General features: G+C 39.2%; 1 protein-coding gene across 2 annotated transcripts; it reads left to right on the top strand.

The window, feature by feature from the left end:
- Positions 1-694: 694 nt before the first annotated feature.
- On the top strand, positions 695-16,476 carry LOC109013079 (TBC1 domain family member 8B). 2 transcript variants are annotated; one of them, XM_018995032.2, is made up of 18 exons: positions 695-999; positions 1,700-1,769; positions 2,101-2,727; positions 2,816-3,001; positions 3,122-3,235; positions 9,903-9,961; positions 10,157-10,223; positions 10,361-10,412; positions 10,506-10,598; positions 10,777-10,860; positions 10,983-11,407; positions 11,963-12,024; positions 13,218-13,287; positions 14,478-14,558; positions 14,640-14,741; positions 15,266-15,390; positions 15,690-15,810; positions 16,014-16,476. In XM_018995032.2, the coding sequence occupies exons 1-18, from the start codon at positions 947-949 to the stop codon at positions 16,122-16,124; spliced, it is 2,502 nt and encodes an 833-aa protein (XP_018850577.1). In that variant the 5' UTR covers positions 695-946; the 3' UTR covers positions 16,125-16,476. The 2 variants fall into 2 exon arrangements, with proteins under 2 accessions (XP_018850577.1, XP_018850574.1); XM_018995029.2 differs by having other exon boundaries at positions 1,685-1,769.
- Positions 16,477-17,009: the final 533 nt, after the last annotated feature.

Here is a 17,009-nt window from a genome sequence, read left to right as displayed (position 1 = left end):
CCACCATGCTATTCTTGGGGCCTACTCGTTTTCATGACCAAGTGTGCGTAAAAGTATGATGAAAAACTTTCCCACGGAGCTAAATTATATAATAGAAAGCATTTCTGTGTATAGATTTTCAAATACATCATATAAAATAATTTGCAAACAAAAAATAAACGAGTTGACGATGAATATAAAATGAAATATACTTATAAAACTAATTGATAAAGTGCTAAGGTAGTTAGTAAGGCTTAAATTAGACATTGAAATAGTAGGTAATGATGCATATATTTCAAATTAGTCGTTGCTCCCATGGAGTTAGAATAAGGTTAAGAGTGTATGTACATGTGTAACGATACCAATGATTGAAAGTTGTTTCAAGTCTTGTAACGTGCAAGATGAAAAAGGAGTCGGTGTTAATGCTGTCAAATTCACATGAAAAAAATGTCTTTTAATACATGGACTGTGAATCTTTAAAATTAAATTAAAAGGAAAATAAACTTCAACAAAATTTTCATAATTGGGGAAAAATGTACGAAAATTGCAAAATAAATAAGCACATGTAAATAATTTCAATCGGTCACATACTCCAATAAATAATTTCATACAAAACGGGGGCTCCCTCCCTTGAAAGAGAAGTGTTCGGATTATGCGTTAAGAAATCAGCACATGTAAAGATGTAATAATAACGTGAGCGGTAATATCGCCCATTTGGCCTTTTGCATGTGATGTGCCCTCTCTCTCTCTCTCTCTTCTCTTCGCTCCCAGCTTGCAAGTTTACAACTCTACCGTACAGGGAGAGACACTCGGTACTCGCCCGCTTGGTGCTCTCTCTCTCTCTCTCTCTCTCTCTCACTGAGATTTCAGTTGCAGAAAATCAAGGAGTAGAGCTGAGATCTCCCCCGAAATCAAAGCAAGAACTGAATCCCCGCTTCACCAGTCAAAACCGATCCACTGCTAATCAATGAAGGCCACCCAAGCCCTCAATCCCTCTGTCATCACCTTCGACCACAAGAGGTATGCATTCTTTATTCCTCCTCATCTCTCTTCTCTCTACGCGCCCCTGCTCGTATCAACTTTCACTCTAAGTTTCCCCGTTCTTATCTCTATCTCCCTCGCTGATCCAGATAGTTCCGCTTTATATTTGGACACTTCATCTATTAGTTTGAATTTCGCTGAAAATACATCCGATCGTCTTGGATTCTGACAATTGACAGTTACATTTTCTTTTTTTGTACTCCGATTTGTTTGTATGTATGAGTGTACTTAAATATGGTGAGTTCTTTATAGATCAGTGGGTCTAACAGTAATATTGCTTTCCATTGTACTTAAATTTGCACAAATTTAGTTTAGTGCTTACGTAATGTGCGTTCCGCAATGAGTGTTAGATGGACTGTGAAATGTGTTGCTTTTAAGTTAGTTTCGTTTACGCTGAGGCAATGCCAAGCGCTATGGGAAGTAGAATCGAGTTTTCAAGTTGAACATGTTGATCTCTAGTGTGAGCCGGAAATCTTTTGAGGTTGATTGCAGGTAATTTGAATTTTGGTCATGCTTGGAATTTCGTTGTTCATTGTTGGGGACTTAGTATACTGCAATGGACTTGGTTTCAGGCTGTTTTGATTCGTTTGTGATCTAGAACTTGCTCGGTGTTTGATTGTGGAGAGTAAGCATTGAAAAATTATTGAATTTCTGAAATTAATAGGATTGGTGTGAACAGGGATGCGTATGGGTTCGCTGTGAGACCTCAGCATGTACAAAGATACCGTGAATATGCTAATATCTACAAGGTTTAATTCTACTTTTGGTTCTGCCTCTTGTCCTAAATATCAACACTCTTTGTTTGGTTGTTGAGAAAAGGTGATTGAAAACAAAGAACGAAAAGGTGAGAAGGATTCCAAAATTTTGGGTTTTTTCCCTTTTAAAAGGCTTGGGGCCAGTCAAGTTTGAACTTTTTTCTGGTCTAAGGTAATGAAAAAGTTGAGATCTAATTTTTCATTCTTCCTCTCACATCCTTCAGCAACCAAAAAAAGTTTGAAGAGAGACAATGTTTAAAAATGTGGTGCTTTTATTTGATATAATTAATATACTTATAAAAATTAATATAATTAATTGTTTCAGGAAGAGGAGGAAGAAAGATCAGATAGGTGGAAGTCTTTCCTGGAAAGGCAAGCAGAGTCAGCTAAACTACCTGTAAATGGATTCATAGAAGAAGAAGATAAGAAGACCATTCGTGCTGGAACTTTAGAGCCAGAAGCAGATGCCAGCTCAGAGAACATTGTTGAAGGAGATAAATTAGATGGCCAGAAGCTTAGCTCTGATTATTCGGCCGAAAATGGTGCCCGAAAGGAGGATGTACCTTCAGCTAAGGAGACAAAAACTCATAAGGTCCATATTTGGACTGAGATTAGACCATCCCTTCATGCCATTGAAGACATGATGAGCACTCGTATAAAGGGGAAATCCAATGTATCAAAAGATGAGCGAGGCAGTGGAACTGGAAAGCTGCTTTCTTCTACTATTGAAGAGACTAGATCCTCTAAAGGAGCATGTGAGGAAGATTCCGAGGATGAGTTTTATGATGCTGAGAGGTCTGATCCCAGTCAAGATGTGCCTCCAAGTGATACTGTCAGTGCTCCTGCTACTGGCGCTGCTACTAATGTGGTCCCTCCAGAATCTTTGTTTCCTTGCAAAGAAGAATTAGAAGTCCTTGTTCGGGGTGGAGTGCCTATGGCTCTTAGGGGAGAGGTGAAACAACTCTATTAAGTCGTATTTTGATAATTAAGTTTATTTCTTGGGGAACGAGCTCAGTAATTTTATATACTAAAAATTTCAGCTTTGGCAAGCTTTTGTGGGTGTGAAGTCACGTCGTGTCAAGCAGTATTACCAGGATCTTCTAGCTCCAGAAAGTAATTCTGGCAATTACATGGAAAACTATAGCAAGCAGATAGACAGCAACAGTGAGGGATTAACTACAGATTCTGTATGTGTTTCAGAGAAATGGAAAGGGCAGATTGAGAAGGTCAGTACGTCCCTTGGTAACTCAACTTTGGTGTCCAATAGATTCATTTTGTGGTGCTAATTCTTTTTGTGCATAATTAATACAAGTTTCTTGACTTGCTGATATTGGTTTTATGTGTAGGATTTGCCTCGAACATTTCCAGGCCATCCTGCTCTGGATTTGGATGGTCGAAATGCTTTGAGGCGTTTGCTTACAGCATATGCTAGACATAATCCCTCTGTTGGGTACTGTCAGGTATTTGCTTCCAGGAAAAAAAATTTATATTCTTATTTTTTTTCAAGTTGCACTGCTTTAAGAATATTACGACAATCACAGAAATCTCAGAATGACACTCACAATTGGTGTTACAAAACTTTATTTTTGCCCATCGACGACATGGTTTGTACTTGAAGCACTCAATCCAGCGCAATGATTTTTTGCAGTTCTGTATGAAAGGCTGAAACCGACCAGTAAACTGGCTGTGGCCTTTAGACCTTGATTCTTCACGTGACTGCTTCTCAAGTTAAATGTGGTTACTTAAGTTGTGATCTAATCGATAAAAAGCTTGCATGAGCACTGCCCTGGGAAACTTATTTTTTGGGTAAATGAGAATCTATTAGAAGAGAAAATAGAGAAAAAGTACAAGAGCAAGGGTGGGGGGGACCCCAAAAAATAAGATTCCAGGTAGGGGTGTCGAAGGAGGTTGGAAGAGTAGGTGATTCTCCACGGCAGCCTCCACCATCGTCGACAAGGCATCAATCAACTTCTTGATCTTACAGAGAGGTACTCCAAGGGCAGATGGAGATGCCTCGAGCCGCGAAGCTTGCAGAGAAGGCAGGTCTGCCAGGTACAGGTGGCTCTTCTATTTTGGCTGAGGTGCATAGCTGCAAGGGGGGTGGCAGGGATGTGGTGGGTCTGAATGAGGTAAGGGTGTTGCAAGCGTTGGTTGAAATGGAACAACAAGTGAGATATCTGATGGATAATATACATTGGCTAAAACGATGCATTAAGGGGAAGGGAGCTTTGCAGATGGGCTTGGGCATGGGCTTAGGCCGGGGGGTATCAGGCTTATAGACCACGCTGGGCCTTCAAAGGGAACTGGGCCTAGCCAGGGATCAGGTCCAAAATGGGTCTGGTTGGAAAAGACTCGGGTTTCAGCCGATATATCAACCCTGGGCCTTAGCCACTCCTCCATGGCGCCGATATGTGTCCTGCTTAGGGGTGTAAATTGGTCGGTCCGGTTTGGGTGATGGACCAAAATTTTTGGTCCATTATTTTTCTCGGATTGGACAGGACCAAACGTCCATAGGTACCGGATCGGACCGGTAGTTATCCGGTCTGGTCCAAATATTTTTTTTAAAATTTAAATTAAATTTTTTTTCAAATAAATTAATCAAAATTTTTTATTTAAATTACTAAATTAAAATTAAGTGAATTATTAATGTGGGTTATATAATTAACTCATTAAAAAAAATATTTTTTATGTTTAATGATAATAAATTAGATGAAAATTACATTGTTAATTATACAATTATTATATAAAATAATATATATAAAATATATTTAAAAATTAAACATATATATTTTCCCAATTCAGTCAATCTGGTTCGAGGAAACCCCACCCCGGGACCGGACCGAAGACGTAGAGAAATCCTTGGACCGAGACCGACATGTCCAAGCTTCGGTCTGGTCGGTTTTTTCGGTCCAGACCAACCGGCTTTCATCCCTAGTCCTGTTGGACCCAGCCCCAACACAAAAACTTTCGCAAGTCACCGATGACCATCTTGGTGGGTTAGTACAGTCACATCGGTGGGAGGAAATCGAGGATGGGGAGTTGTTAGAAGAGCTCAACAGTGGGGTTGCTTTTGACAGGGCGATTAGGCTGCTCTCAATGCAGTCCAGCCTTCCAGTGGTGGAGGTACCTACGAGGGAGCTTGTCCCATGGATGGGTGACCAATTCTTTTCAAGTGGAATGGTCGTTGGTGGCTTCAGGAGCACAACAGAGGTGCTGCTTGGGGAGTCACAGACGGCTCGCTCTTCTAGGAAAGTGTTGTGCAAAACACACACACCAACGATGACAAATTAAAGTAAAAGCAAGCATGATGAAGCATACGACACACAATATATGTGGTTCGGCAAATTACCTACGTCCACAAAGCTGTAAAAATCTTATTAACAAGAGGAGATTACAATCACTCAATCTCAACTCACACTCTCTAGAGCTTTTTGCTCTCTCACTCAATATGCACTCACTTGATAATTGTTCTTTTTCAAAATATGCTGAAAGTCGTACAAAACAAGTCAAATATAACATATTTATAGTAAATGATGCTGGAAATCCTAATCTGGCAAAAACTACGTTCTTCGCTCGAGCGGCGTGTCGAGTAAACAACCAATGAACATTGGCTCAAGCGGGGTGTTGAGCGTGACTGGAGTAAACACTAGCATTTGTGTCTCGCTCGAGCCCACTATTGAGCGCATGTCGAGCAAACTCACTGTTCCTCGATTTTCTACTCACAATCCAGTCTCCATATGCAACTCAATAGGAAGTGGTGTTAGTTGGCTTACAAAAGGGCGTTGATAAAGGTGGTGCAGCTACCTAGGATGCGGGGTCAGATGACTCTTCAGTTGGCTTTCAGATGATGGTTTGTGAGAATGAGGGCGATAAAAATGAGTTGGGTAGTCCTATCCCACTATGTGCTATTCCACCAGTTCCTAAATCTTTGGATTGAGTGCTGAAAAAGGTGGCGGAGTTACAGGGGTGTGTGGGGATTTCCTGTGAAGGCTTCGAAGAGCAATTTAAGGTCCTTTTAGTTGCTATAAAAGCAGGTAGACCAACGGCGTTGAAGTCAACAACCAAAAAAGATAGAGAGTTGAAAAGATTGTTTTGTTCTATTAATTATGATAACAAGGAGAGTAGTGTTGGGAGGGAAAGGTTGAAAGGGCGGGGGAGTTGTTTATCTTATGAAGCCTAGAGTCTTATCGTGGAATGTTAGGGGGATCAATGATGTTAACAAGAGACTTCGCATTCGATCCCTTCTCCATAGTTGGAAAGTTGATATTATTTGTCTTCAAGAGACTAAGTTGAGCCATGTTGACATAAATATTATTCGAAGTTTATGGGGTTGTTCTTGTGTGTGGTGGAGTTATTTAGCTTTTTTGGGCGCTTCAGGAGGGGTGTTGTTGATGTGGGATATGAGAGTGGTGGGGTTAATTGAGGATTGCATTGGGAACTATTCAATGGTTGGGTCTTTCAAGAATATTGAGGATGAGTGGAGGTGGGCTCTTGCGGGTGTGTATGGGCCTAAGGTAGATCGAGAAAGGAGTTCTTTGTGGGAGGAACTGGTGGGTTTGTATTTTTTATGGGAATTACCTTGGGTCGTGTGCGGGGACTTTAATGTTGTACGCTTTCAATGTGAGAGGGCCCTGGGCTACTTATTTGACAAGGTCGATGAAAGACTTCTCAGAACTGATTTTTGATCTTAACTTGATTGATCTTCCTCTGATTGGTGGGTTTTTCACGTGGTCGAATAGTAGAGGGGGGTCAAGGTTGGATAGATTTCTAGTTTCTACTTCTTGGGAGATACATTATCTGGACCTAAGCCAGAAGAGATTGCCACGGGTATGCTCTGATCATTTTTCCATTTTGTTAGATTGTGGGGGCATTCATGGGGGTAGGCGTTACTTCAAATTTGAGAATATGTGGCTACAAACGGTTGGTTTTGTGGAGAGGGTGAGGGATTGGTGGGTTTCCTATTCCTTTCATGGTACCCATAGTTTTATTGTGGTTGGTAAACTTAAAGCCCTTAAGCTGGATTTAAAGAAGTGGAACATTGAGGTTTTTAGACACACGGATGAGCAAAAAAGTCTTCTTTGGAATGAGTTGCATTCTTTAGAAGCTGGGGAGGTCACTGAGGAGTCCTCGTTGAGAAAGATTGAGGTGGTGTCTAAGTTAGAAAATGTTTTGTTGATAGAAGAAATTTCTTGGAGACAAAAATAAAAGATGACATGGTTGAAGGAGGGCAACAAGTGTACTAAGTTTTTCACAAAATGGTGAATTCCAGGCATAATAATGTGATTGAGGTGATCCAATTAGGTAACATGGTGCACCGATCCCTGGAGGTTATTCAAGACCATATCGTGAACTATTATGAAGACCTTCTCAAAGAGATTGCGGTGTGGCGTCCTAAACTGGATGGGTTGTTTTTTGACCAGTTGGATGTTAATGCAGCAAGTTGGTCGGAGAGACCATTTGAGGAAGCCGAAGTGCAGTAGGTGGTGAGTGGTATGTGCAAAGATAAAGCCCTGAGCCCAGATGGATTTTCTTTGGCTTTCTTTCAAGAGTGTTGGGACATAGTGAATGATGATGTGATGCGGGTTTTTCATGAGTTTCATCTTTGTCACAAGTTTGAGAACTCTCTTAATGCTACTTTCAATGCCCTTATCCCGAAGATAGCAGGGCCATTGAGTTGAAAGATTTCCGCCCTATTAGTTTGGTAGGCGGGATTTATAAAATCATTTCAAAAGTATTAGCAAATTGTATGAGTTTGGTGATGGATAAAATAATCTCCAAATCTCAAAACGCCTTTGGAAGGGGTCGGCAAATTTTGGATTCAGTTTTGATAGCGAATGAGTGTTTGGACATCCGGTTGAGGGATGGTATTTTGGGAGTCCTTTGTAAGTTGGACATGGAAAATGCCTATGACCACGTGTGCTAGGATTTCTTGCTATATATGTTGAGAAGATGTGGCTTCATAGATAGGTGGTGTGGTTGGATTAAATATTGTGTTTCGACCTCTCGGTTTTTTGTTTTAGTTAATCGCAAACCTTGTGGATTTTGTCAGAGTTTGAGGGGTTTGAGACAAGGGGACCTGTTATCTCATTTTCTCTTTGTTGTAGTAATGGAGGCCCTGAGTCGCATGGTGGAGGCTGCTGTTAGGGGGGGTTTTCTTGCTGGTTTTTCAGTGGGTAACATTAATAATGAGGCTTTATCCATCTCCCATGTATTGTTTGCAGATGACACTTTAATTTTCTGTGATGCTGAAAGCGGATGATTCAAGCTTGAAAGGATGTTCTTTTGTGTTTTGAAGCTGTATCGGGACTCAAGGTGAACTTGGGCAAGTCGGAATTGGCCCTGGTAGGGGAGGTGGAGAATATCAACCTTCTAGCTGAGTTGTTGGGATGCAGAGTGGTTGCTCTTCCTATGAAATATCTCGGACTCCCTTTGGGCTCTTTCAAAGCAGCTCTACCTATCAAAAGGAGGGAGATTAACTCTTATCAAAAGTATCATTTCCAATCTTCCTATGTACTTTTAATAAAGCTCTATTAGAAAAGTGGTTGTGGAGATTCCAATTGGAAGGGACTTCATTGTGGAGAATGGTTGTGGGTCGGAAGTATGGTTGTGATTGGGGGGGTTGGTGTTCCAAGGAGAGTAGGGGGTCTTATGGTGGGAGCCTTTGGAAACTTATTAGAAAGGGGTGGAAGGTGTTTGCAACACACACCAATTTTGAGGTTGGAGAGGGCATAAGAATTTGGTTCTGGTTTGATGAATGGTGTGGTGAGAGAGCTCTATTTTCTGTTTTTCTAGGTGTTTTCAGATTGGCTGGAAATCAGCAGGCCGCTGTCTCAGATGTGCTGTGTCGAGCCAATAGTACAGTGCATTGGAATATGATCTTTTCTAGAAATGCGCAGGATTGGGAAGTTGAGGAGATAACAGGTTTTTTCAGCTTGTTTTATTCCAAGAGGATAGGAGGAAATGAGAGAGATAGAATGTTGTGGAAACATTCGGGGAGTAAAACATTTTCTGTTAAATCTTTCTATAAGGTGCTGACAGATTATCAGCCCATTGCGTTTCCATGGAAGGGTATTTGGAGAGCTCCTGTGCCATCCAAAGTTGCATTTTTTACTTGGACAACAACTTTAAGAAAGATTTTGACGGTTGACAATTTAAGGAAACGGGGGATGATCGTGATGAAGTGGTGTTATATGTGTAAGAACAACGGTGAATCGATTGACCATCTTTTTCTGCATTGCGAGGTGGCGAGGGAGTTATGGGCTGGTATATTTAGTAGAGCTGGGTTGAATTGGGTTATGCCCAAGAATGTGGTGGAGCTCCTAGCATGTTGGAATAGGCATCATCATAACTCTCAACTGGCAGCGACATGGAGGATGGTTCCTTTGTGTTTATTGTGGTGTATATGGATGGAACGAAATGAGAGGTGCTTCAACAACAAGGAGAGAGTTGTGGGGGAATTATGGAGCTTCTTTGTATTTTCTTTGGTTCAATGGTTTTCTGCTATAGTTTTAAAGGGAGGGAATGTTCATGAGTCTCTGCTTTCTTTTCAGCTTTCTAGAATGTAATTAGGTGTCTCTTTTGTATATTTCCTGTGTACATGAGCTTTGTCTAGTTTCATTCGATCAATAAAGTTTCTTACTTATCAAAAAAAAAAAAAAAAAAGATTCCAAGAACAGAGATAGAAACTCACTTGAGCTGGTGTAACATAACTAGTGCTACTCCCAGAGTAAATACAATAGAAACACAAAAAGAAGAGCAAGCCCTTTACAAAAGAAATCTACTTTTGAAACACGGAAGATGGAATATCCCAAGACCTCTGAAGCCTCAATTTCTGATCAGTTCTTGGAAAATTTCAAATAAGGAAGAACATTAGTGAGAGAGTAGATTCGTATATTAAATCTTGAGAAATTCTAGTTCCCTGCATGCTAGATTGCATAGCTAATGGAGCTGAATTTCTCCCAAAAATTGCAAAGATTTTTGGTGGACTGCAATGTGAAAAGAGGCTTTTGCATGCCGCTCCTTACAGGAATTCTGTTTTGGTTCTACTTTTAAGTTCATTCTTTTTAGCAGGGAACTGAAGATAACTTTCTGTCGACTTTTAGCTTATTTGATTCAATCTGCATGCAGGCCATGAATTTCTTTGCTGGCTTATTACTACTCTTGATGCCTGAAGAAAATGCTTTTTGGTAGGTCTGAAGTTTTTGATACAATCGTGCATAGAAAAAAAGTATCTGTATTCAAGTGGCATTCTTTTTTCAATAAGTTCAAGTGGCATTCTTTCCTGAAAGCATACATAAATTTGATGTTTGATATTTGTGCAGCATCTTAGTATTATTTTGTTGGCTTTTATGCCCTGATTAATAGAGGTTTAAAACAATTAGGGCCTTGATGGGCATCATTGATGACTATTTTGATGGCTATTACTCAGAGGAAATGATAGAATCTCAGGTATTTCCTACATACTCCTTTGATTGGTTTGTGTTTTTGCTGTTCTTGAATGAGCTGTTGTAATGAAGTTGGGGAGGCTTCATAACTGTTGTATATGGGTAGTGCTTTTGTTCTGATAGGCTGTTGTGCCTTTTCAGGTTGACCAACTTGTTTTTGAGGAGTTGGTGCGGGAGAGATTTCCAAAATTGGGTTTGTATATCATTGCCATATGTTATTAGTTTTGGAGTTTTCTATTTTGTACACTTGTTGGCTAGTTTAAAGTCACCTTCACGTCTGTTGCAGTCAATCATCTGGATTACCTGGGAGTGCAGGTGGCTTGGGTTACTGGACCGTGGTTCCTTTCCATTTTTATGAACATGCTTCCATGGGAAAGTGGTAATGTTTTATTTTGTATTTTTTAAAATTTTAAAGCTTATTTGTGTGCATCTTAAATCTATCTACATATTGTCTAATACTCTGGTATCTTACCAACACATTCTCATCCTCGTAATTGGCATTGGACAGCTTCTTGTTAAAGCTTGCTTATAATCTGATGGTTTTCTCCTTACTCCAGTTCTTCGAGTCTGGGATGTGCTTCTTTTCGAAGGAAATCGCGTCATGCTATTTAGGACAGCACTTGCTTTGATGGAGTTATATGGTACTGGGTAACAAAGAAGTTTGGTTTTTTGAATTCTGTATTGTGTTATTGCGGTAGATGAAACAAATAGTACCAAGTACACAGTTTTATTTTATGAACTTAATTAGCTCAGTTTCATGTAGGCCCTGCTCTAGTTACAACCAAGGATGCTGGAGATGCAGTTACTTTACTCCAATCACTGGCTGGCTCAACATTTGATAGCAGTCAACTTGTACTGACTGCTTGCATGGGTTACCAAAATGTAAATGAAACCCGATTACAAGACTTGAGAAGTAAACACCGACCAGCAGTAATATCTACACTCGAGGAAAGATCCAAGGGGCTTCAAGTTTGGAGGGATTCTAAGGCTTTGGCATCTAAACTGTATGGTTTTAAACATGATCCTAAATCAATGATAATAGAAGCCAATAAAACGGAACAATTGGATGATACACCAACAAATGGTAATTTATCTCGGTCAGATTCTGGGTCCACTAATGCAGATGAAATTGTCATTAGCCTGACTGGAGCTGTGGAGATTGATTCTGTCAAAGATCTTCAAGAGCAGGTCATTTATGTCTTCTTTTTGCATAATCATTCTCTTAATCTTAGAAACATTTGAGTTAAATAATAATTTTGTACCTGTAAATGTATGGTTGTTCTGTTAAGAATATAATACAAATAATTAAATTTATCTATTCTCATCAGCTTAATGGGACAAGTGGTGATTTCACATGGTATTAGACCGGGGGTCCTGAGTTCGAACCCTGACTGTACACTCTATCCCACTTAATTAAATATTCCACGTATTAGGCCCACTCATTGATGGGGAACTTGGCCTACACGTGAGGGGGAGTATTAAGAATATAATACAAATAATTAAATTTATCTCTTCCAAACAGCTTAAGCTTCTGGAACAAGTGGTGATTTCTCATGTTCAGCCAATAGAATAGACCCATGTATGGATGACGTAATTGTTATGTTTCTTAGTGAAATACAAATTAACCCCTTTTATTTCATTGTACAAATAGTCATTGATCAACCTTTTTGAATTATTAGTAGATGATACATTCGAGCATTTTTCTCACAATATAATTGAGTTCAGTATATGAACTTCATGCAGGTGGTGTGGTTGAAGGTTGAATTGTGCAAGTTGCTGGAGGAGAAAAGATCAGCAGTACTCAGGTCTATTTTCCACTGCACTACAGTTTGTAACTTGAAATAGGTTTTTTTTTTTTTTTTTAATTTCTTGGTTGCCAACGTCATGTCTGCATTCTCAAGTGTGACTGCTTTATGATGATAGTGACTTGATTACCTGTAAGATAACATGTACCCATGTGTGCTTTAAGCATGAAAAGTCAAGGTTACTAGGAAAATCTTTGAATATTTTTTATTCAGTCATTGATTTGAGGCTCTGGTATTGCATATTCTCCTTTGAATTCCCCAACTAACGATCATCCCAAATTAAATGTTAATGGTGTCCCTTCTTTTACTTTTATTTATTTATTTAGTGAATTGTGTCCAATCAGGGATAGGGTGTGTACGCAGAACTATAGTTACTTTCTTCTTTGCCCTACTAAGAGCAGCTGGAAATTGGTCGATGTACACTGCATTGTTGTCAAGGGAACTTCGAGATGTTACTGATCAGAGTTTCTGCTGTAAACTGCTCCTTAGCATTATTTTTCCCATGCTTAGGACTCTTGATTATGTAATCTTTGCTCCCTCTCTTAGATGATAGAATTAGGAAAATTTCTTTAGCCAAAAAAGGGAGCTTCTAGGTTTGGGCATTTTACGAATAATGCTTTTCCTCTATTGTTTGTGTAAGTTACTTCTTGTATTTGCTTGTTTATTTGGTTGTCTCCCATTATGCTATCTTTTTTTCGCACCCTCTTGATAGGAGATATCCTCCCTTTGCTATACCTGTTCTTTTTAATTTAACCACCCCCCATCCACAACAACACCCCCCCCAAAAAAAAATAAATTAACAGTCTTCCGTAATGGTCTCTTCCTCCCAGTTCTTATTCTGTCCCCATTGACAGCCTCTTAAGCACCATGTTACTCCTAGTGGTCAGTAGAGCTTGAGTGGAGGGTTCCTGTGTATCTGAAACTTAATTTACTGTGTTTCAAGGCCACAACCTTTGCTGGTGTCACTTTCTTGAGATTTTTCTTTTAATTTTGTTTTCCCCTTTATTCTCTGGGTTCCAACCAGTAGCAGTTATAAAAACCTTTGAAGTTCCTTGATATAATCTACTCTGCAAAGTATGATTTAGTAGCTACCACAAATTCAGTCATGCAATACTGTTGTTTTTAAGTGAGTCATATGTACTTCTTTTCATTAGTGCATAATTGATAATCTGGCTTTATCTGACTTTTTTCAGAGCTGACGAATTGGAGACAGCATTGATGGAAATGGTCAAGCTGGATAATCGGCGGCAATTGAGTGCCAGGGTATATCTGGGATGCCTTTACACATAGCAGTTCTATTTACCACCAATCAGTTTGTGTGTGTGTGTCCTCTAGTCAGTTACCATGCTGAGCTTGCTGCATGCATGTTTGTGAAAAACTCAATTCAGTCCACATTCAATCCTATTGTGCATATAATTGCCATATCATACGAAGTACATCCTTTCAAAGGGCAACTGTCTAACAGAGGGACAATGTTCCCATGATGGCCTTGGCTCTAGGGATCTATGTGGGGTTGGGATAGATGTAATTATTGAATATTTCTGAGCCATATCACAGAATTTAAAAATAAAAAAGAAACAAAAAAGAAAACATGGAGTATTGTGTTCTATGGTGATTGGCAACTGGCGGAATAGTCCTTTTTGTTTTCAAGTTACTCTATTTCCATGGAAATCTGAGTATAGTTGCAAAACTTTCTTAACCATGGGAAATATGATAAGCATAATGTTGTTGGAGGATTCACAGTGAGTTGGTTCCATGTCTATTAGATTTATCATTTGGTAGTGAAAGCTGGTTCAATGTATGACCTCTCTGTTGGGTTTATTGGAAGTGTTTGGTTTCTCTAGAAAGATGGCACAGGACTTGATCTGGGGGGGAGTCAGAATTTGCAGTACTTTCACTATTGAGGTGTTCATGGATATCATAGTGACGGTACTTTTATGGGCGCATTATAGGCATATTTTAGTATCATTTGTGCTTGTATACCTGATGTGTAAGGCTAGTTTTTGTTTAAGTCAAGGGTCATGACTAAGACTAATCTTCTACAGCCAATGGCCTTTGGACCAAGTGGCATCTCCTTTCCCCACAAGGAGTGGCATGATGAGGTCCCAGATTCAATCCCATATAGATTTGTGAGTTGTATTTACTAGAAAAAAAATAAAGAAGAGCCTATAATCTTCTTTAATTTATTCTTCTGCAAGGCTTGAGTTTTTCTATTATTGGCAACTTCGATATTCAAGCCTTTCCTGGTAAAATATTTTTACACCACACCAAGCCCTGTTGCACTGAAATCAACATGCATTGTGTTTAGAGTTTGGGTAAAGCTTTCTGAACATTGATTGCTCAGCCTAAATTAGAGGCAGTAATAGCCCACATGTTCTGAAGTTGTGGTTTTGTGCAGCTGAATTTCTATTCATTCTTTGAAAACTTTCGTTAATTCCACATTCAATTTGCAGGTTGAGCAGTTAGAGCAAGAGGTTTCTGAACTTCGCAGGGCCCTTGCTGATAAGCAGGAACAAGAAAGTGCTATGCTTCAGGTTATCTCTCCCCAATGTTCTTTAACTGCCTACTTTAACCGTACCATATAATTCATAACTTGCTATTTGATAATCTTATAGGTCTTAATGCGGGTAGAGCAAGAGCAAAGGGTAACAGAAGATGCTCGCAGGTTTGCTGAGCAAGATGCAGCAGCACAAAGATATGCTGCTCAAGTGCTTCAGGTTTAACTTATGATTTTTGTTGTTTTTGGAGTTTGGTTTGATTTATTCAATCATGCACCATTCTTGTGGAAGTATATGGTGAACATTTGCTAAGTATTGATCTTTGCAAACTATCTGGAGTCAGCAAAATGGTCCTCTTTAACCATTATATTACTATTTAGAGCTGTATCCTATGCATTTGAAGCTTGGCTGTCCATATCACTTGATTCTTTACAGCTTTTGTAGCACATCAAAGCCGTGGACATCAATCTGTAGTTGATCGCTGTACTCTAGCCACAAAACCATCAATTTGCAATTCCTTAACCTATGTCTTTTTGCATCCATTGGCTCCATGCATTTGTATATTGGGGGTTAAAGTCTGTATCAGTCTGAGATACCTAGACAAGATGGTTTGCTACACTGAGCGGTTTATCTTCTAGGTTTTCTGGGCTTTGTCTTTTCAATGTTGAATATTCAGATCTGGATGACGATCTTATTTTCCTTTTCATATGAAGCCTTCTACCACAACAACTATATGTATGCAGGAAAAGTATGAAGAGGCCACTGCTTCAATTGCTGAAATGGAGAAGAGAGTGGTTATGGCAGAATCAATGTTGGAGGCTACCTTACAGTACCAATCTGGCCAACTTAAAGCACAACCCTCTCCGCGGTGTGTATTCAAATTGTAGTAGTTTTTTTTGGTGCAGTCTTAATTCACTTTTTGATAAAAGTTTATCATTACTTTGTTGTACGGGTTTTTTACTCTTTGCTTCTAAAATTTTTTTCGTTTTTGGTTGTTTCTTTATTTTCTAATGATTTCTCTTTTGTCTCTTCGTCTCTATTTTCTGCATCAGCTGCTTATTTTCAAACCCCCCTCCCTCAGCATAGGAACATTATCGGCATTTCTTGCCTATCATGCCCCCCATGAATGAGATTCATGTCTAATTTAAGTGCAATTTTGCTTTGTAGATCTCCACATCCAGATTCTCCAACAGCACAAAGCAATCAAGAGTCTGTGCAAGATCTACCCGCAAGAAAGATTAGTTTGCTAGCTCGTCCATTTGGACTTGCCTGGCGAGACCGGAACAAGGTTTGCTTTTATTTGCATTCTCCTCTGAAAGTGAAGGCTGATTGTATATGAGCACACACTTCAAAATCCCTGTATATGTATTTAGTATAATAGCATGCAGAGTAGGCATCACTTTGTTGAATAAAGTATGATTTTACTGTATAACTTTTACTGTGCTTAATATATTTAAGATTTGCAAATCAATTTTTTACTGCATGCAACAGGGGAAACAAATTGACACCGAGGAGCCAGTTGATGGCATCAAATCTACAGATGAGGGAGAGAGTCCTACCCCGCAACAGAAAGCTACCAATGGTGTTCGAGAAAAAGAGTAAAGAATAAAAAGGTTAATTACAATGATAATCAAACAGATATACTCCCAGACACTGCTTCAATTCCAATATGCTTTTTGGCTTGGTGGATACTGGATATCTTGTGCATCGATGTCAGCTCGGGAAGCAAATCGAATTTTAATTAAGAGACAAGCAATAGAGTGCATATTCATTCATTATTTCTTTGTTCATTGAATCGGTAGTAATAATAGTATAGTGGAGAGTAGAATGTAAGAAGAAACATGAGATCGATGATTACGCAACTGTATAATCTTTTGCATTATAGTGCCTTGTATTGCTCTGTCTAAACTCGTAGTTTTCAGGAAGATTTTTTTATTTTTTTTATTTTTTTGCACTTGCTGCATATTTGTCGCAACTGTAATATTTATATTCGGTGTCTTTTGTTGTTTCGTCTTTTTCCTAAATATTTAATTATCAGAAGAATTCGTGACAGCTGCTGCTCATCTCTCTCCAATGTACCCTTGCCTTGCCCAGTTGGTCCAATGATATGTTACATATACAGACATATATATATATATATATGTATATATACATGTTGTCAGTGCGTTGTTTTCCTTACTCAGTCCTATTTATCTGCAAGGTTAAAAAACAAAAAACAAAAGAAACCATGTGAAGTGAGAAACTGGAATGGTTCAAATCCCCGGGAAGCGGGGGTACAAGGAAATATTAATTTGATGTTTTCTTTCTTTTTATTTTTTATTTTTAAATTTCATTCACACAGTCTTACAAGCACCAGTGCCAGTACTGCTTAAATATTACAAACAAGAGGGTGGATCTTTATCACTATGAAAATCTAAAAGCTAAGGGGGAATTGAGATAGGGGTATGCTTCCATAGAAACTATTCGAAGCTGCCCATTGCACAATAG

The sequence above is a fragment of the Juglans regia genome, chromosome 7 (assembly GCF_001411555.2).
Source record: "Juglans regia cultivar Chandler chromosome 7, Walnut 2.0, whole genome shotgun sequence".
Taxonomy (NCBI): Eukaryota; Viridiplantae; Streptophyta; class Magnoliopsida; order Fagales; family Juglandaceae; genus Juglans; species Juglans regia.
Note: the sequence above shows the minus strand (reverse complement) of the source record. Positions and strands in the feature narration are given on the sequence as shown.